This window comes from Hemicordylus capensis, chromosome 3, assembly GCF_027244095.1.
Source record: "Hemicordylus capensis ecotype Gifberg chromosome 3, rHemCap1.1.pri, whole genome shotgun sequence".
Classification (NCBI taxonomy): Eukaryota; Metazoa; Chordata; class Lepidosauria; order Squamata; family Cordylidae; genus Hemicordylus; species Hemicordylus capensis.
Genome location: NC_069659.1, coordinates 242,835,529 through 242,856,471, shown reverse-complemented (window position 1 = coordinate 242,856,471; position 20,943 = coordinate 242,835,529). Strand labels below are relative to the sequence as shown.

Genomic DNA, 20,943 nt, shown 5'->3' with positions numbered 1-20,943 from the left:
AACCAGCATAGTAAAGCTCTTGACTGCAATAGTTACTCCATATTTACCTAGTTACAATGTAACATTATCTGTCACCTGATGCACTGTAATTACCTTGTCTTGAAAAATAGTTGCTTAGGATCTATCAGTTAACAAAATCTAGAATATTATTGGTTTTTTTTTATTACACACACACACCACCTTTCAAAAAAAAAACTCAATGCAGTTTACAAAGCAAAAGAAAACAAAAGATGATTCCCTGTCCCAAACGTGCTCATATTCTTTAAAAACAAAAACAAAACACCACCACCACACACACAAAAGAAGAACCAGCAACAGTCATTGGAGAGATGCTATGTTAGCCTCAGTAAGGACAGTTGCTTTTCCCTCTGCCTTTAAAAGCTGCCTCTTATCCAGTTAGCAAATAATATATATGTATATAACTGAGAATGTGTGGAGTAAAAAATTCCACGAGGCTGCCCTCATGAACAGCCTGGCCCAGGCTAGGGCAGTCTAATCTGGGCTAGGCTGCTCATGTGGAGTGCCAGGACCCAATAGCTAAGCAGGGTCTGCCCTAGTTGCATCTGAATGGGAGACTTGATGTGTGAGCACTGCAAGATATTCCCCTCAGGGGAAGGAGCCGCTCTGGAAAGAGCAGAAGGTTTCAAGTTCCCTCCCTGGCTTCTCCAAGATAGGGCTGAGAGAGATTCCTGCCTGCAACCTTGGAGAAGCCGCTGCCAGTCTGTGAAGACAATACTGAGCTAGATAGACCAATCTTCTGACTCAGTATATGACAGCTTCCTATGTTTCCTATCCTCACGGATCCCTAGGCCCAGCCTAACCCCACTCCTAAGCCTGGCTCTTAGCCGTGGTTAAGAGCGCAAGCGCTCGCTTAACCCAGCTGCTGGGCTTGTGTGTGTGCTCGGCTCCATGTAGCAGAGGACATTCCCCAAGGCACCGTGTTCGTTGTGCGGTGCCTTGTGAGATATTCTGAAGCCAGGAAAACCAGCCCCAGCCTCCGTTGCTCTGTGCTGCCAGGAGCAGGGTGCATGGCTTACACACCAAAAGGATCCAGAGCGCTCAAGGTGAGTTCAACCAGCCTTCCTCCTGCCCACCCCGCCCATGTGAGTGGCCTCCACCACTAGGGTTGTCCCCTCCCCCACCTTTGGTCTTGCTTCATTTGGGCCTGCCTGACTTGTTAAGAAAGCTTTTCCGATGGTTTTATATCATCCTAGGCCTTTTTCTCCAAAATTTCATCTCTTCATTCTTTTGGAGTCCCAGAGGTCAAGCCAGGAAGAGGAAAAAAGGGGGGCAGGATTCACCTTTATGTAATCCCTAGCTCACCCCACCCCACCCCACATATGGGGGCTAAGGAGCCAGGCCACATGCTGCCGCTTCCAATCAGATTTTAAAAATACGAAGATCAATGCGAGCACTATAGGATATAATTGTAGTAGAACTGGCTAACTTCCTGACTAGATTACTCAGTAGTATTACTCAGGAGTTATTCTAAAGTATTATTAAATTTCAATCGGACTTCCTGAAGTAAGGCTGTCAGCCACCATCACTGTGTATCAGTAGCACATACTGTCTGATAAATGTGCAGAAGGTTGAAACCTTCTTTACTCGTGGCGGTCCCTTGAGCTAGCAAGGGGACGATGATGAGTGGTATTAGACAAACCGGATTTACAACTGCCAAGGAGTCTTCTCGGCCTTACAGGTTATTCCCCCCAAGACGCTTTACACCTTCCTCTCCGTACTCGCAGCAGAGCAAGACCAAGCGAACACCCTAAGGAGGACCCGCTGCCTCTACAGAGCCAGCCGGTGACTGTGCACCTCCCTCTATCGGCCACCAAAAGCGAGGCAACCCAGTCGGCCTCGGCTTTTCCGCTTACAGACGTCCCAGGAAGACGGGGAGGATCCGGAACGAGCACTCGCCCGCCCACCTCTTCGCAGCTGCTGTGTCCGTCCACGTCTGCCGGCAGCCGGTTCCAGCCATGGCGCGAGTTCTGATCGTGGGCGCAGGACTTACAGGCAGCTTGTGCGCCGCCCTTTTACGCAAGGAGTTTCCCCAGCGCCCCCTGCACATCGTGCTTTGGGATAAGGCCCGGGGTGCAGGTGGGTTTCTCTCTCGCCCTCTGGTCTTTGGGCTGCATTTATTGTAGGGTGAAAGGGCAGGCTGTGGGATCATTCTGGGAGACAGACAAGCTCCTCCTCCTACAAAAGTGCTCCGCACCAAGCAGTAGCAACAGCGGCTGCAAAAACTGCCCACCTTAACAGCGTCATCTTAGGCATATTTGTTCAAAAATAAGTCCCAATTGCCCACTTAGTTACTCCCAGGTAAGTGCGCGTAAAGATTACAGTGTGCGGAGATGATCCTACCTACAGCCACGTACAGGTTTGTCAATTAAGAAGTAAATTCAATGAGGCTTACTCCCTATTTGTGTTTAGGATAGTGACATTTGTTTGAGAAGTTCTACTGAATTGAGTGGGATTTGCTTCCGCGTAAACCTGCCCAGAATCCGGCTTCATATTTAAAACAACAACAACAAACCCTTCCAATGGCAATTGGTAGTGGGTTGGCAGACCAGAAAAGCAATCGCTAACCCGGCAGCTAGCAACAGAGCACTCTGCAGCCCCCTCCAAAGAGCTGATAGTGCTCCTGTCACTACCCAGTTACTACTAGGCGCTTCGGGCTTAGCTTTGTCCCACGGAAGAAGCTGATTGGACACGCGCGGCTGTGCTATATATAAAAAAGTCTGTTTCTATGCACGTGATTTTAAGGGGGAAGAATGGCCACGAGCCGCGGCTTTCACGATCCAAAATGCACGGTAGATCTAGGAGCCCAGTACGTCACGCGGGTGCCGGATTATGCCGAAAAGCATCAAAGGTAAGCGAGTGACAACATTTGGGGGATATGTCAAGGATGAAACGTGCTCGTGCTGTTATACAAACAGGTGGTTATTGCTGATCTTTAAATCTACTGCTCAGTAGCCGCGAATGAAATCTCAAATTTTGTAAAGTGACTTTTAAGAAGGGGAAAAACCCTTTGAGTGGAAGTAACAAAAATCTGAAAGTATACTAATCATCTCTTATTGAACCTGATACAGAATTTCAGTATGTATTTTTTTCAGTGTTGTCTTTGCATAAGTTATAAATTAAATAAATTAGGAGACTGCTTTAGTTCTGCACATACTTGCTCATATTTAAGCCATAGGTTGCTTTGTATACCTGTGATTATGCTGGAGCATCCTGAGGGACTCACATAGGCTTTTGTCACAAATCTAAGACATTCTTGTATCAAATAGCAGTAGCTTACATTTTTAAGTGCAAATTACACATCTTGGTTAGCAGAAGAATTGCATTGCAGGATCAGATGAAATTGATCCATCATTCTTTTAACAACAGCACCTAGCCTAGGGTAGCAAACTTCATTGTCGGCTATATTGTACTATACTATTAAAGACATTGTTACAATGTCGGGCTGACAATGAAGTTGGTAACCTTAGGCAAGGTGCTGTTGGAAACAGGATGATGGATCAATTTCATCCGATCCCGCAGAACAACTCTTCAGTTAACCAAGATTTGTGATTTGCACTTAAAAACTCAAGCTATGGCTATTTGATAGAAACATTTGTTATATTTGTGACAAAAGCTTTGTCCCTCTACATTTCTGGATGCTCCAGCATAATCATACTCACACAAAAAATGATATCAAGGCTCTCATTGGTGAAAATGCTTATCTGCCAGTTGCTTCACCTGCTGATTTCTGCATATCAAGCTTTTGTTAGGGCACAGGAGCAGTCCAAGCTGGTTTTTTCCTGATCAGTTGATGATTCTATGTGAATCTGATGGCTCTGAAAGCTCACAATAGTGCATGTTAGTGAAAGATTGTCTGCAGCAGGTGAAAGTGCCATTTAGCTATCATGGCTGGTAGCTTTTGGTGGACCAAATCTTCCATGAATGTGTCCAGTCCCTTTAAAGCCCTCTAACCTAGAGACAACTACCACATATGATGGACTCAAATTCCTTAAATTAATCATGTGCTATTTGCAAAAAGCACTTCCTTTTTGTCTTTTCTGAATGATCTGCCAATCATTTTTATGATCATTTGTTTATTCCAAATGATCCAATGGGTGAGATCCTGAGTATGGGAGAAAAATGTGTGTCTCTCCACACTGCTTATAATTTTACATCACAATCTGTATTCTGTAGCCCTGTTCAGAGAGTGAAAGGGGCCTTGTACTCGCGTGCAGCATCCTGGGAGTGTGCGAGCAAGCCCCACGATGGTATTTGCCTCTTCAGAAAAATGCCATAAGCATGGGAAGTGCAGGGAGGGTGATACTTCTTGGCAGATCTTCTGGGTATGCTTTTGCGACACTGCACATGAATACAAGGTGTCTCCTCCCCGCTTAAAAAAAAAAACTTTGGATAGAGCTTGTGTGTGGTTTGAATATATGCTCATCCAGAACGTTAGATATTTTAAATTTTCAAGTATAATGCCATAATTGCATGAGTCATTATTTTGGGGTTGGATTCACATCCACTTAATCATTACAGTCTAGACATAAGAACATAAGAAAAGCCCTGCTGGTTCAGGCCTAAGGTTTATCTAGTCCAGCATCTTGCTTCACACAGTAGCCCACCACATGCCTCCGGGAAGCCCATAGGCAAGAGCTTTGGTTGTGCCCTCTCTCCTACTGCTACTTCCCTGTAACTGGTATTTAGAGGCAAGTTGTCTCTGAGGTTGGAAATGGCCTATAGCCCTCAGACTAGAAGCCACTGATAGACCTGTCCTCCATGAATTTTTCTAAACCCCTCTTAAATCCATCCAGGCTCTTGGCTGTCACCACATCCTGTGGCAGAGAATTCCATAGGTTGCTTATATGTTGTTTGAAAAAGTACTTCCTTTTGTTAGTCCTAAATTTCATGGTAATCAGTTTCATGGAATGACCCCTGGTTCTAGTGTTATGTGAGAGTTAGACATTTTTCTCTCTATCAACTTTCTCCACACCATGCGTGAATTTATAGACCTCTATCATGTCTTCTCTCCATCGTCTCTTTTCTGAGCTAAAAAGCCCCAGGTGTTGAAGCCATGCCTGGTAAGGAAGGTGCTCTAAGCCCCTGATCCTCTTGGTTGACCTCTTCTGCACCTTTCCCAGTTCTACAATGTCCTTCTTAAGATATGGTGACCAGAACTGCATGCAGTATTCCAAATGTGGCCGCACCATCGTTTTGTATAAGGGCACTACACAAGGTCACTGCCTGTGTGCAGACCACAGTAGTATTATGATCTGTCCACTTGTGGAAAGATGGGTCATTGAAGTCTTTATGACCAGAAATATGATTTTGTCTCTGTCTCCCTCTACCATTTTACATTGTTTCTAATTTTTACTGCACTTTTTCTTGTGTTTGCTGCACTTGAACATTAATGAGCCATGGGAACTTGATCCCATGTATTGTTTGCAAAGCTAACTTTTAAAATAAAATGAAGTAAAATCATTATTACTCTTTGTTACATGTTCCACCATGTGTTTCTCTTCGCCGTTTCTTTGTCCCTGAGTTGTCTGGACAAGGAGAGCTACTGCTTGTTTCTACAAATTCTATAACATGCTTTAGGAACATTGGAAACTGCCATATCCTCAGTCAGACCATTGTTCTATATAGCTCAGTATTGTCTACACAGACTGGCAGCGGCTTCTCCAAGGTTGCAGGCAGGAATCTCTCTCAGCCCTATCTTGGAGAAGCCAGGGAGGGAACTTGAAACCTTCTGCTCTTCCCAGAGCGGCTTCATCCCCTGAGGGGAATGTCTTGCAGTGCTCACACATCAAGTCTCCCATTCAGATGCAACCAGGGCAGAAGCTGCTTAGCTATGGGGACAAGTCATGCTTGCTACCACAAGACCAGCTCTCCTCTCCAAGGTTGCAGGCAGGAATCTTATCGGAGGGCTGTGGGCCACCTCCAGCCTCAAAGGCAGGATGCCTCTGAGTACCAGTTGCAGGGGAGTAATGGCAGGAGAGAGGGCACGCCCTCAACTCCTGCCTGTGGCTTCCAGCGGCATCTGGTGGGCCACTATGCGAAACAGGATGCTGGACTAGATGGGCCTTGGGCCTGATCCTTCGGGGCTGTTCTTAATCTCTCTCAGCCCTATCTTGGAGAAGCCAGGGAGGGAACTTGGAACCTTCACCTCTTCCCAGAGCAGCTCCATCCCCTGAGGGGAATATCTTACAGTCCTCATACTTTTAGTCTCCCATTCATATGCAACCAGGGCAGACCCTGATTAGCTAAGGGGACAAGTCATGTTTGCTACCACAAGACCAGCTCTCCTCCTTCCTGCTTTAGCAGGAAGTAAGAAATCATTTACTTTCTGACAGGGTTAGGAACTGCTTGCACTTAAATTATACAGTACACAGTACATTGAGATGTGGAGGCAGGTGGAGCACTGACTGGAAAGATTGTCCAATCATTCAGAGCTGATTTGAGCCAATGGTTTCAGGAGAGGAGAGCAGAGTGCAAGGCTAAAGGGCAAAGAAAGAAGCGGCTCTAGGAAACAGTATTACTTGTAAAAATGCCCCTCCCCTCCTTAAAATATGTATGTCCATGTATTATATGCATAATGAACTGAGACAGTTATTAAAGGGGTGGAGTGTATTATAATCGGAAAGTTACAATAAATGTGTGAGGAGAAGCTGGATAGTGTATCTTTCACAAATATGACTAATAGGACTTTTCACCCAAGCTTTTTAATTTTTAACTCTGGTTTTAAGTGGCTAAGTTTTTACTTTTGTGTGTTAACTTGTTTTATGTTGTAAATCGCCCAGAGATGGAAGATTAGGGTTGTATACAAAATCGATAAATAAGTAAGGGCAAGCTCATGGATGTAGGCAGCTGAAGATGGCTGCTCTGTGCCGGTAAGAAGAAAGCTCACTTTCCCCATATCTTATATATAAGTTGCTAGTGTGTGGTGTACTTACAGATAGGCCTATATGCATGGGGGTCTCATTTATGTTTCCTTCTCCCTGATTAAAGGAAATGAAAAAAGTAAAAGTAAAGCCTACACATGAATCACCAAGCTTGCACAATGCCTCAAACACATTCCCTCACCAGAGAGTTGCAGTCATTCATTGGCTAGATGAATGTATTAATAGGTTCTCTAACAGTGGCTGAAAACACTCCATGCTAAAAATCAAACAGGCAATCAAATTTTGCATCAAGAAGAGTTCTGTGACTTGTATAAATTGAGCAAGTGGCATGCTCTCTCTTACTTTAATGTATACTGCGATCCTTACTGTTTTCCATAACTTACTTTAATTATGGAAGGCACAAGGACACTGACACCCCTCCTCATCACTGAAATTTGTGTATGAGCTGTCAGTACTGGCACTAAGTACCTCTATGAACTCCTTTAGTTATAGCGGGAGGGTGGAGCAGCTGTGTTGGCAGACACCACAGCATTGCATTATAGATGCTGATTGCTCTGAAACTCTGCTAAGAAAGCCCTCATAAGAGTTTGGGGCAGCTTACCTTGGTGTAGCTGCCCTTACTTGTAGTGCTTCTCAGCAGCCACCATCTTTCGCTCTGAGGGGTGACTGTGAGCCTTTTTGTGGCCCTCGGCTCCTCAAATCAGTGCCCAAGTTGGCCAACCCCTGATGGCAGACCTGTTTGTTTGTTTGTTTGTTTGTTTGTTTACAGTTATATCCCACTCTTCCTCCAAGGAGCCCAGAGCAGTGTACTACATACTTAAGTTTCTCCTCACAACAACCCTGCGAAGTAGGTTAGGCTGAGAGAGAAGTGACTGGCCCAGAGTCACCCAGCTAGTATCATGGCTGAATGGGGATTTGAACTTGGGTCTCCCCGCTCCTAGTCCAGCACTCTAACCAATACACCACGCTGGCTCATAACTGTTAATTGTCCCTCTGCCTCAGCAGACATCACTCACATAATTTCTTTTTTTAAAGTGCTCCATTTAAAAATAAAAAACTAATTCCCATAAACAATAGAAACATTGTAAGAGTCTATAGTACAAAAGTTTAGGAGAAGTATTTTAAGACAGCAAGTATGAAAAGTCCAAATGCCTGTAAAATGTTCACCAAACATTCATCCAATTCCTCCAGAAGTTGATATGAGTGGATGGTAGTCACACAGATAACCCAGCACTGCTGATATCTGAAATAAAGTCGAATCATACAGCAATAAAAGCATCTGTCTGTGTAGCCTTTTGATGATCTAATTTCATTTGACGGTGCTTTTAATAAAGCGTTGCACTGAACTCCCTGTTACCATAGCTTCAATTACAACTGATCTTAGTTGCTATTAGCTATCTTTAGGAGTGCCACAACCAATAAAATAATAATAATGTCCTTATAAAATAAGTCTTTGTGAAGGTCCTCAAATATAGACAGAAGTGCCGTTGCTGGATTTGGTATCATTTCCTGCTTTGTAATTCTTGAAATTTCACCAAAAAACCCTCCCTAACATATTTAATATCACACTTCCACCACATGTGATAAAATGTGCCCCTTTCAATTGCTCACATGCTTTCAAGGATCTCTCTTGTCAGAAGTACTAAAAAATTCCCTTTAAAAACATAAAAGCTGATTTTCCCCTGGAAGCTGAATTCTCACCCACTACAATGTTCTGATCTTTTTCTTGTGCTCCTGTAGAATCACAGAATCTTTTTCTTTACTCCCATTGAATTGTATCATACAAGATAAAATACTACTTTATACACAACACATAAGAAGCAGTGATACATTGTGATGACCCACTAGCTTCATAAAGGGATTAGACAAATGCATGTAGACAACAGGTCATCAACTGATGTTAGGCATAATTTCTGTATGGAGGCTCTCTGTTCAGAGGAGGAAATACTAGGAATCCAACCCCAAGATGTAGTTTTGGTAGTTTTGTTTTGTTTTTGTTTTGTTTTTTAGCTTCTATGAAGATCTGTTGACTCATGGAGTACTGAGACCATTGACTGCCCCAGTAGAAGGAATGGTGGTGAAAGAAGGAACAGATAATTTTGTAACACCTCAGGGAATGTCTTCCATTGTCAAGCACTATTTAAAGGAGTCAGGTAATTTTCAGGCATATTTATCACGGATGTATTTTGACTTTATCTTTAGAATTATGGTTATCCATTAAAAATATCTGGAACTTGATGGGGCTAAATCAGTGAGGACATACAAACAGTGGGACCTTCTTCTAGTGAAACTTAGAGTGCACTTTTATAATCACTCCCTACAGTTCATTTGTATGTGCTCTTATTAATGTATATCTTGCCCCCTCCGCCAAGCTATACAACACAAAATGCATGGTGAAACAGAAATGCCACGACAGGAATTGTCCTTTCTTAATTTTTGTTTATTTAAAATATGTACAGTACATCTCATTTAATCCTCTTATATGCATTCTTCCTTGACCCTTTTCAGTCACCCTTCTGACCAAGTTATGGTACGAGGAGTGGACAAACTGGAAGATATTAGGCAATATTCTGTCATAATTAAATTGCTACACTTGCTGTTTAAGGAACAGCACCCCATTCTAAAAACCATCACAGATGTGCTTTAACAAACCTCCTTCAGGAGGCCGTTCCACAGCTTCAGAATCAAAAAAGTTTCATTCCTTGCTAAAGTTGCCTTGAATTCAAATGATAATAGAATACACAAATCAAGGCACTCAGTCTCCATTTTCTTGGTGTGTGGTGGAGTGGGGAGGACATATGGGAAGAGATAATCCATAGGTTCACAGGCCCCTGACAATGAAGATTTAAGCCAGAATCTTGAATTAAGTCTGAAAACTAATCAATAGCCAGTGGCTGACATCCTGACTAATGCAGCAAGGATGCAGTGGGAGCACCATCCTCACAATGGAAGGTTGCTTTTAATGCAGCTGGAGGCTTACCCACAGCCACTGCACACACATGGGGAGTGGGGGCAATCTGAATATATGTACTCAAGGACTGTGTGATCCTCAGGAACATATTTTCGAAAGGTGCAGGAGGAAAAGAATACCATCAAAAATATTTCCTCTTACCTACCTATGTGAGCACAGCAGCAGTGTGGAAGCTCTGTACGGACACATCTTGCTGGTGAATCCACACTGCTTGAGTCAGGATGTCAGCCAGTGCAATCACAACAGAATTGGTTGTATATGCTCCTGATTCACCATATACTCCAGAAGATAAATAGCAGAATTTTGCATGAGTTGAAGCTGCTGAGTTGCTTAAAGGACAGTTTGACATAGGCCATGTTATAATAATCAGCCCAGCATATTGCAGAGGAATGGAAAACAATGGCAAGAACCAGCTTCTCCAAGCAGGAGTATAGTCAGCATAATTGATGTAAGATGCCCTAGCCACCTGGCCCTCCAGACACAATATTGGGTCCATAAGCAACCTCAGCCTCCATTGAGTTAATAGTAACCCTTCCATGCCAGCCATTCCATTACAGATAATATTCCTCCTAGAGCATCTGGCCTTTCCAGCATTATTACCTTTGTCTTCAGCCTCCAACTGTTAAGCTTCATCCATTTGGCCACAACGACCTCTGCACAGTGGTTTACTGCCAAGACATTAGCTCCCAGCTGTTCAGTTAAAGAAATATAGAGCTGGATACCAACAGCATACCAAAAACTCCATGCTCCTATACCCTGGGTCACCTCGTCCAGCAATTTCATATAGATGTTGAACAGTAGAGATGATGATATCAATCCTGATACTTATGGCACAACAGATCCTAAGACCTAAGTTCATCTTGCTGATTACGATGCTTTGAGTGTATCCCTCTTAACAACTTAAGAATTTTCCAGTCACCAGATCAAGATGCTAGGATCCATAGTATCAAATATTGTTTCTTTGTAGACTAGACACTAATGTGTCTAGTCTACAATGTGTCTAGTCTGTACCCTCCAAGACAGAGGGAAGCACAGTAGGGTGCAACCAGGATAGTTGCCATCATCAGCCATCCATTGAGGCCTTGACCAAGCTGTAGCCAATTATTATTGTAATATCCCTTAGAGCATTTCAGAATCCACCTGGATCCACTAGTCTCAAGCAGACCATAAGCAGACTATCCTAATAGCACCCCTGACATGTTCTGTTTCTACCTCTGCCTTTACCTAGATGAGCATTAACCATAACAAAAATCTGATCTTAAAGCTTCAAACTTCCAGATCACCAGTCAGCTAAACAGATAAATCCAAAGTATGCCATGCTATATGTGTAGGGATGATTATAACTTGGGTCTATTCCATGGAGGCCATGACCACTGAGGATACCTCTACGTGGATTTTGAAATCTCCTGGTGCTCATAGGCTAGGTGTCTCCAATACCAGTTCTTAAAACTAGCAGCCAGAAAGTCTGCTTTTGAAGCAAGGTAGTTGGCAAAATAGTCTGATTTGGTGTATCAAGAATACACAATCCATATTGAACACTGGTTTTATTAGATGTCTTAAGGAAAAACATTCACAGTAGATTGTGGCTTCTCTACCTCCCCAGCTTCCATCCTAAGGACTGAGTACCCAGCAGGAGTCAGGTTGATTGAGATCAGGCTGCCTACCTTATCTAGGCCAGGTTGGCACTCTCTGCCATCACTAAGTCATGGAGAGGGCTATTTTCTTGCTATCAGCTTGGCAATCAACCAGCAAAAAGATCAAGAGCTGTCAACCCTATATCACGCAACTTGGGAGATAGACTGGAAAGGGCAGAGCCCTGAATTGCTTCCATGGCCTTCTCTCACTATTAATTAATGTTCCACTACCATACTCACTCTTCCCCACCACCACTTGTATCTCAGTACCCAAAGTCTGCGCTTACTTTCATAATCTTCATCTCTCCTCACAGGACTTCCTGTCAGGAGAATACTACGAAGACAATTAGGTCATTCACACAATCAAAAACTGTGTTCTGCCTGGGTTTGGGAGCTGTGTGTGCTCCCAATTTTTTGGTTGTGTGGAAGCAAAGTAGGAGGAAAACCTGGGTCAAAGTGATTGTGTGGATCAAGGTAGGAGGAATACTTGGATAGCTTTTCCTCCTACCTTGCTTCCGCACCATCACTGGTAGCAGACACAACTCCCAAACCCGGACAGAACACAGTTTTTGATTGTGTAAATAACCTCATCCTATCACTTGCTTAAGCTGATCCTCGGGGCAGGCATACAGACAGGCAGCCCAGCAAACAAGTTCCAGAAGGAAAAACCCAAGGGCAGAATGTTTACTGATGGATTTTCTTGTTGCCTGGTCTTCTGTTGTTAATCAGAGAAGACAGCCCAATTAAGACATTATGCTGTACAAATGTAGAGATGTCTGTACATATGTTTGTGTGAATGACTATACCTGTTTTCATTTTAAAAGTTTAAAACTTTTAATTGTAGATTTACCTCTTGCTTGGTGACAGAATGGAGCCCTGAGGGACTGCATATAATAGCTCCCATTTTGAGGAGCAGTTGTCACCAAGCTCTACCATCTGGAATCTGCCCGAGAGATAGGCCAGCATGTATTTTTCTGTGTATGCATTGAGAACTTTGGTTGAAGAATGGTATATAAATATTGGTGGTGGTGGTGGTAGTAGTAGTAGTAATTGTCTGTCTCTTTTGAAGCAGGTGCAGATATCTTCTATGAGCACCATGTGACACAAATCTATCTCAAAGATGGGAAGTGGGAAGTCTGCAATACTACAGGCTCCTCGGACCAGTTTGATATAGTTATTCTCACAATGCCCGTCCCTCAGATTCTTCAGCTTCAAGGAGACATTGTGAAAAGTAAGTTTTCCATTTTATCTGTGTCTCCGCCCCCACTATTAAGCCTTGCTAAGCTATGCATATTAACAATGGATCAGGTTGAGCTGGCCTATTTCTTACTAATCAAAATGGAGAGAATATTGGTGGTCTGAAGAGATAATGCAGCGTTCAGCGTTCATAGTAGAAAACTTATACTTGATGTTGTACTAGTTAAACATAGTTGTAGCAGCTGAAAGTTTACTGGCTGGAGAGAAAGTGGTTGTTTTCACAATGTATTAACATTTGGTTTTAGAGTAAAATAGAAGTTGTCTATTTCCAGCTTGAACTGAAAACAGGCTTCGAAATGAGAGAGGCTCCTTAGCATGCTGAACATCAAATATTTGCATGTTTCCTGCTTTCTTAACGGCCTTGATTAGGGTGGAGAGTACATGTAGCTACCAAAAATGGTAACTGCACATTTAACTTCCCCCTCCCCTCCACTCCCTGCCTCCATAACATCTAAGACAACTTAAACTTTGTCTGGCTGTGCCACTTCAGACTGTGAGGGGCTTAAATGATGTAATGTTCTCTCTTGTGTATTATCTGTCTATCTATGAATGAGTTCTAGTAAATAGAAAACTAAATGACCAAGAGAAGAATTCTAGCCTAACTCCACCCAACATCATAACATCCTAGTCTTTGTATGTGGGGGACTTTAATAGATATATTTTGTACAGAGGAACATTCAGTCACATGGGCTCCCACTTGCAGTCTCAGACACAGGTTTTCCAGCACTAACTAACGAACTAACTAACTTGTTCATATACTGCCCTATATAAAATCTCAGGGCAGTTTACAATTTAAACAAACAGCCAATAAAACCTAAAAATCCTATTAAACAGATTAAAATTATCATAAATAACTTTAAAACACCATAAACCAAAAGCCTGATAAAAACAAGTGTGTTTTCAAAAGTCGTTTAAAAACAATCAGATTGATTTTGGCCTTACTTGTATCTTGATATGTCAGTGTTGTATGTTTCCCCCACTACTTTATTGTCTAATGGATGAGGGTAGAGAAATGTTTTGACATCAGGGCACAGATAAGTTGCCCTACACGTTTACAGAGTTGAAATGGGAATTAAAACAGCCACATGTTTAAGGTAGCATGTAGTTTCAGCCACAATTGCAAGGGAAATCAGGTGGCTTTAATGATCAATATCATTCAGATCAGAGCAGCTCCCCCCGCCCGCCATGGTTTATCCTGTATATAGGCTACTTAAAAAGTGTATATACAAATGATCCCTTCATTCAGTAGACATTTGTAGGCTCTGTTTCATACTAATTCCCAAGGCTTGGCTGCTGAGGAGTATGACCATAAGGCACATCAGGAGCATGGTTAATGGGCATAACCCCACTCCCCTCCAGGTGTTTACTGAACATGTAGAAGTATCTCTTTAGGGTTGGTCTCCAGGAATTGACATCAATCTCCAGCTAACTATTGAAAGCAATCCTGGATACTTTAATGAAGATATTATGAAAATATTGGGTGGGTGGGGATCTCAAAGAATAGCTTCAGTCTCAGCAGCCCCAGGCTGTCTGCATAGAGCTAAAAAGTGAATCATTTGGCCAGTCTCTCATAGACTAGAGCATATCACCAGTGTATTCTAAGTCAGTTGTATTTATCATGTAGGGCACTGTTCATAGTCTCCTTGTTAGTACTGTTGTTATCGTCTTGTGGGATTTTAAGTACCATTTCTAAACATTTGCACACTTGTGGTTCTGTTGTGATATCTCTTTAAGAATTGCATAATTTCATGTTTTGTGGACTCGTATTGTAGTTCATTCTTGTCAATTGTTAGGTAAGTTTTAGAATTTAGCTCTTCAGCTGATATTGTAAACAGGCTTATTTAGAAGTAAATTCTGTTGAAACTAATAGGGCACACTTCCAAGTAAATGTATTGTGTAGGGGAAAATGTATTGAAGGGGGAAGTGTATATCCATAGATTGAAATAGCATCTGTTGGTTCCTTTGATCTGTTTGTCCATGTCTTGTAACAAAAGATATGAAAGTATTAACTGTATTTCTGCCCTTGCCTGTACCAGTAAGGGCATCAGTGTCTCCACACTTACTGCTCTTCTGCCCCCCATCCTTTTGGTTCTGGGTTGTGCTAATGCTTTTTCTGTTGTGGAATTTATTCTGCAATTGATGGTGTTTGCATGAGAGCTAAAGGTAAATAACGTAGGGAGGTCATATCATTGAATAGAAGTCCAGAATTTCAGAGTCCAGAATTTCAGAAACCCTTTGTCCAGATAGGCCAAAAATATCCAGATAACTGTAATCCTTTATTGGAAGAGAAAGGCAGTACTTTGTTCACATTTCAAAGCTGAGCCTGTTTTTTCTTAAAATCTTCCTTCAGCATCTTTGCATTGTAAAAGTACCTACTCTGAATGCTATTCTGAACTGTTACTCAAAATATTATGTTTATATTCTGAAATAAGGATCTGGCAATCCCTTGCTTTGTATTTCCTGTGAAGAGAAAATGTTTGGCATTTGAATGGTTAATAGCTGATGAACCTGGAAGTGTTTTACATGTTGCACTGGAACCATTCTTACAGCAGATGAGGCAATTCTGTACTTAGTTGCAGTATTTTATGGAGACAGTGGATGGCAGCATTTTAATTATCTTTGAAAACAGCTAAATCAAATGGTTCTAAAAGAATTTAAGTTAGATTTAGGCAGCTGCAAATACATGTTAGCTATCATATGAAGCTGCATTTTGGTCTCCGAACTGGTGTTTTTATCATTTTTATCAAAACAAGATAGAAAAACAATTATACTGCTGACTTTACATAGTTTGGAAAAATACATTTACAGTATATTCGTAAAACAGCATGCTGTTTGCAAGCATGCCTCCTGTACCACAAAGTCCGGACTTTCTGTGTCTAAAAATATCAGAGAAAGGTTTGTTCAGACTCTAAGCCATGCTTTTCCAATGGGAGAGTTTTTCTGCGTTTTCTGGGACACTGATGATTTTTAAAAAATTATTATTTTTTGCAATTTCTTTAGTAGTATGGGTCAGGTCTGGAACCTACCAGTGAAAACAGCATGTTTCTATCTGTGGGGGTTTGGCCTGGGATTTTCATGTCGGTGAGGCCCAAGCAGCATGCGCGCTCCCCCACTCCCTCGCCCTGTGTGTGTGTGTAACTTTCCTATAAAACGGAATATTTCTATCTTTTGTGGCTTGGTCTGGGAGTTTCATGTGGATGAGTGAGGTCCAAGTAGCTCCATATATGTGGATAAAATCCTTATCCACGCATACGCAAGAAAATGGAGTTTCAGTCCTCCACTTCACATAGTCTCTATATGCCATGAAGTTCATCCTAATTTGCCCTTGATGACTAGCAGCTGAATGTGTGAACAGAGTCTTGAAATCAATGTGTTTGAGGTGGCAATGGAAGATATGAAGGTTCTGTATGCAATGTTAGAACTCTGGTGGCTCATTCACATGTGCAGATCATCACTTGATGCTGCAGTCATCAAGTGATGAACATACATGCATAAACAGACTCTAAGTGTTTGCAGAGTTGAGAATCCAAGCTTTAGATTCTACTCGATTTTCAAACTTTGGCTAAAATGAGCCAGGGTCACTCAGTTTGGCTCTCATGACAGATCCTAACTTGTTCTAAACTCCCCTTGTGCATGAATGGGAGTGGGAGCATGCCTGCCTGAGGCTAAGGGGAATCAGGATTCAGTCCTGGCTGTGCATGATATCCGAACCAGGCTACAGAATAGATTGGACACCGAATACCAACAGTCCTCATGGCAAGGTGATCTCCTTTCTGTGTATGTGCAGTAAATTTCCCTGATGGTATTGAAAGCTGAAACATGGTATTATCATAGATGCAACACAGAAAAACCATTCAAACATTTGAGGGGGTGTATTGCCTGCCTGAGCTCTCTGTGCTCATTTCCTCCATTTTACAGTTGTGTTGGTATGAATTCCTCCATTCTAACAGGTACAGTCACAAGGGCTTTATTCTGGCTCGAATTGCCTGTTCACCAGGAGTTTGAGAGGAGCACAAGACTGTTGTAAACTGCACAAAACAGAAGCATAGAAAGCTGATATCTAGCATACCATCTGCTTTGTGTGAAAACCATGTTGTCACTAACCACGGGGGATGTGGCTGAGAGAAATCATTCTCAAAGAGCCATGACTTATGGATGCCCTGCTGGGGAGGAGGCATAGCACTTGGTTTTTATATTTGTGTTCACAAATGCGGGAGACCAGGCGAAGAATGCAGATAAAATGTACAGAAAATGTTTTGAGCCTTTTTTAGTGGAGAGCCTTCAAGACCCAAATTATATAAAATCCAATCTATATCCTTAGAAAATTTGGGGTGCATGGAGCTGTGTTTTAAACAGCTCCATAAATATTTCACTGAAAATCTTTATGGGGCACTGGATAGAACAGGGGCCTGCAAACTTTTGAGGAAGAGCCCTTCCACTTTTGTCTTTTACCAGAAAACATTGAGAGCCAAATCTCTCTCTCTCTCTCTCTCTCACGCACACACGCACACACACACACACCACAAATATGCCTAAACCATACAACTTGTGACTGCTGTAAAAGAAAGAGAAAAATGTGGGGAATTTTTTCCTCGCAAACAGCCCCTTCTATTCTGTTTGTTATTCATTACTACCAAAACAGTTTAATAACTACCATATATGCATGTTACTATACTGTGTTCCAACCCCTTTCAAAGCTATTTCTGCTCTTAGACTTCCTTAGAAAAATTCTCGATGTTTGGGGAATATGCTGTGATTTTTGTTTTCAGGCAGAACTTGGGAGTTTTCATCTTTCAGCTCTTTAGCTGATTTTTTAAAATGAAATTTCTCTCTTTGTATCTAATGCTTATGCTTTTACAGAATTTGACCCAGGGCCTCACAGCCAGGACGCTCAAACTAGGCCTATGACTTTGCTAGCAGCAAGCTTCCCAGATGCCTCTCTCTCGAAAAAGCATTATTATATTTGTCTCACACTTTCTCTTCTGGAGTTTCCTTTACAGCACCCTCTGCAGCTGTGGCTGGCTTCTGACTCAGTCACACTGTATATGTAAAGTAGTGCATTTAAAAATGGAGAGAAGCAAATAAATAGCAAATGCTTGATATTGTTGTAGATGTCGAAATGGCTTTTTATGTACTATTAACCAAGAGTTGCACATATGTTCTCAAAGAACCATACGTGTTGAAATAGAAGTCGGGAGACTTGACTTTAAATGCTAGGGAGGGTTTTGCCACTTTACCCCCCAGGAATCGTATATGGATAGAATAGTTTTCCCCACATTAAAATAAAGTGGGTGGGTCATAGTTGTAACCTATTGTAGTCAAGGATTCAGCCCAGTGTGGGCTCTGGTTGGAGCTTTGATGCTCTGCCTTAGAGCAACAGCAATATGATGTTGATCATGATTTAGCAAGAGAGTAACCTGAGATGCCTGGGTAATGTTTCCTCAATGGGAGCTAATGGCTGGGCAATATATGGAGATCTTTCTTAAGTGTTACCATCACAGCTTGGAAGAGCTGCTCTACACAGCTTTGGGGTGAGGAGACTACTGATGTAAGGTCTGTGTGCAAAGGAACAACAACAACAACAAAACCCCCAAATCCAGGTTGGGACAGACCAGATCTGGAGCATAGAGAGCAAAAGAGAAGAGGGGATGGTGAACTGGAAGTAGCTCATGGGGTGCAGCAGGGTGTCTCTCTGGGAAATTGATGTGAGGTCGCCTTGTAGGAGTGCACATGATATGTGAATCCATCTGTGCAATACTACTGTATTTGTTTTATGAAATATTTTTATTCATTTATTAACAAATAAAAATGAAATATTTGTAAATAAATCAGATATTACTGAATTGCGTTATGTCTCTAGGCTTTCTCCTCCAAATGAAGCTAGATCCAACTAGTGCTACCCCTGGTACTTCTTAATGTATGGGGAACATGCAATACTATTAGTGCTCCATCATAGGAATAAATGGCTTGAATTTCTGAAGGTGCTGGGCAGCCCTGTACCACCTGTGACCCAACAAGCCAAATGTAGTTCCCCGGCAAGACTAACCCAGCTGTGTGTTTGCATCCAAGGCAGACAGCAAAAACTAGATTTATTAAGCCCCTAGTGTAGGTGTGTCAAAATGCAGCCCTCCAGCTGTTGTTGGCCTACAACTCCCATCATCCCCAGTCACAATAGCCAGTAGGCAGGAATGATGGGAGTTTTAGGCCAATAGCAGCTGGAGGGCTGCAATTCGACACTCCTGCCCTAGTGGACTGCCATACATCTGGTGAGCTATATTCATCTTGAGGAGGCACAAATTATGCCCACCTGATGTTCTGAGAATGGATACTTAATATCATCAGGCAGTAAAACCATGTTTTAAACTTACCTTCTAAGGAGCTGGAATAAAACCATTCCTTTGTCATAGATGCTTTCATGATAGTGGCAATTTGGGTCCCCCCCCAGCCCCACCCGACGCCTGTATTATCTAGTGTAGCTTGTGTAGCAATATCTGCATCACACTTGGCCCTGAAAAGATTCTTCTTGTAGCTGCTTTGCACTCAATTTTTTGTACTGCTCTGGTAGGAAATGTGTCTCTGTTAAGAAGCAAATCCTTTTGGGTCACATTGCTTCTTTGTAGATTTATTTTCTGTTGGCTGGTAGGGATCCAGAGATTTACATAACTGCACAGTTGTCCTGTGAATGACAGAATCCATCTTGCAGTGTGGAACAGCTTCATGCTCTTCAGATCCATGTGCATTTTTTTAAAAAAACAAAAACCAGAAACTTCCTAGTCGCCTTTTGGGGTAAGGCAGATGACTCTCAAAATGTCTACTTCAAAATGCAGAAACCTCAAATGATTGAAGTAGGTTAGAATAAACCTCTTCATTAGCATGATGTAGATTGATAGTGAACTGATACTTAAGGTTGCATTTAGCATATATTATTTTGCCTGAATTCATTTCTTTTCCATTATTTTGCAATTTATAAAAAAAAATTCATGTAAGTAACATTTATGTTGATCTACTTACTCTGTGTAATTTTACTTGATTTCAGAATTTGTGGCTTTTAGGTAGTAAACTTTGCGGCATTAAGTGCCTGAATACAGTCTTAGGAAATCTGGTCTCTGAAAAGGTTTCTCTGACATTTCACAGACCAGTGCTTACGGCATTATGTTCTAGGACCAATGAGAGAAGGGAAGTATAGCTATCTTATTTTTAGCTGGAAACACACAATTTTGGTTTTTTCCCCACAGTTGCGCAGTTTTTACGTAGCAGACATCAAATTCCTGTTAACAACTGTGCAAGTGTTATGTGTCCCTAGTGCCATTGTGGGGTTTGCTTTTTGAACGTTTACTAATATAAATACTAAAAGAGATAGAAGAATATAAAAAATGTGAATGTTAAGTTTTGGCACTGTGTTGCTAAGCTTTTGGCACTGTGTTAAGTCATGCATGTTCTAGTAACTTCTGCACATTTTCTAATCTTTTTTTTCTTTCTGTTCCTGAGTTTTTGTGTTCAAAGGTTCGGATGCTATTTTTCTGGCCCATGCAAAGATTCAGATGATACTTTTCCGACCTACACAATTTAAAGGGGAATGCACCACTGAGAGCATGCTTGTTGTGATGCTCTCCTGGCATCGTCCTTTATTGTGTGGGGTGCAGATCATTTATACCACCCCTACATGCACACATATTCACTTTTATTTATTTATTTAATTGATTGATTTGATTGATTGATTGATTTCTATACTGCCCTTCCAAAAATGGCTCAGGGCAGTTTACACAGAGAAATAACAAATAAATAAGATGGATTCCTGTCCCCAAAGGGCTCACAATCTAAAAGAAACATAAGATAGACACCAGCAACAGTCACTGGAAGCACTGTGCTGGTGGTGGATACTAGGGCCAGTTACTCTCCCCCTGCTAAATAAAGAGAATCACGTTAAAAGGTGCCTCTTTGCCAAGTTAGCAGGGGTGCCAACTAGTATTTGGAATGCAGGTAGAGCGGTGGTTCAGATGATCCACTCCCTATACATGATGAAGGTACATTCAGGGAGGGCTTTGGGACATCTGCAAAAGACATCACAGTGGATGTGCTCTCGGTGCATCTCCCTTTCAACAGCATCAGTTGATTCTGGGGTGGAGAAAAAATATCATCTAGACCAGGCCAAAGCCTTCATAGTCATCTGCTGACATTT

The 20,943-nt window shown here is 42.0% G+C and overlaps 2 protein-coding genes across 5 annotated transcripts in view; one reads left to right on the top strand and one right to left on the bottom strand.

Moving 5' to 3' along the window:
* The window catches only part of LOC128351476 (lipase member K-like), a gene marked incomplete at its 3' end in the record, with an annotated part of 121,786 nt that overhangs the window by 81,376 nt on the left and 19,467 nt on the right, over positions 1-20,943 (bottom strand). The gene's annotated exons all lie outside the window — the stretch shown is intronic.
* Positions 1,865-20,943, top strand: part of RNLS (renalase, FAD dependent amine oxidase) — a 205,707-nt gene continuing 186,628 nt past the window's right edge. Inside the window, exons 1-4 of one of the 4 annotated variants that reach the window (XM_053311054.1) lie at positions 1,865-2,097; positions 2,764-2,869; positions 8,913-9,055; positions 12,577-12,738. In XM_053311054.1, the coding sequence (XP_053167029.1) occupies positions 1,977-2,097; positions 2,764-2,869; positions 8,913-9,055; positions 12,577-12,738 (532 nt within the window). In that variant the 5' untranslated portion in view covers positions 1,865-1,976. Of the gene's footprint in view, positions 2,098-2,211; positions 2,320-2,763; positions 2,870-8,912; positions 9,056-12,576; positions 12,739-20,943 lie in introns of those variants that run through there. The other 3 variants (XM_053311051.1, XM_053311052.1, XM_053311053.1) reach the window with 3 other exon arrangements.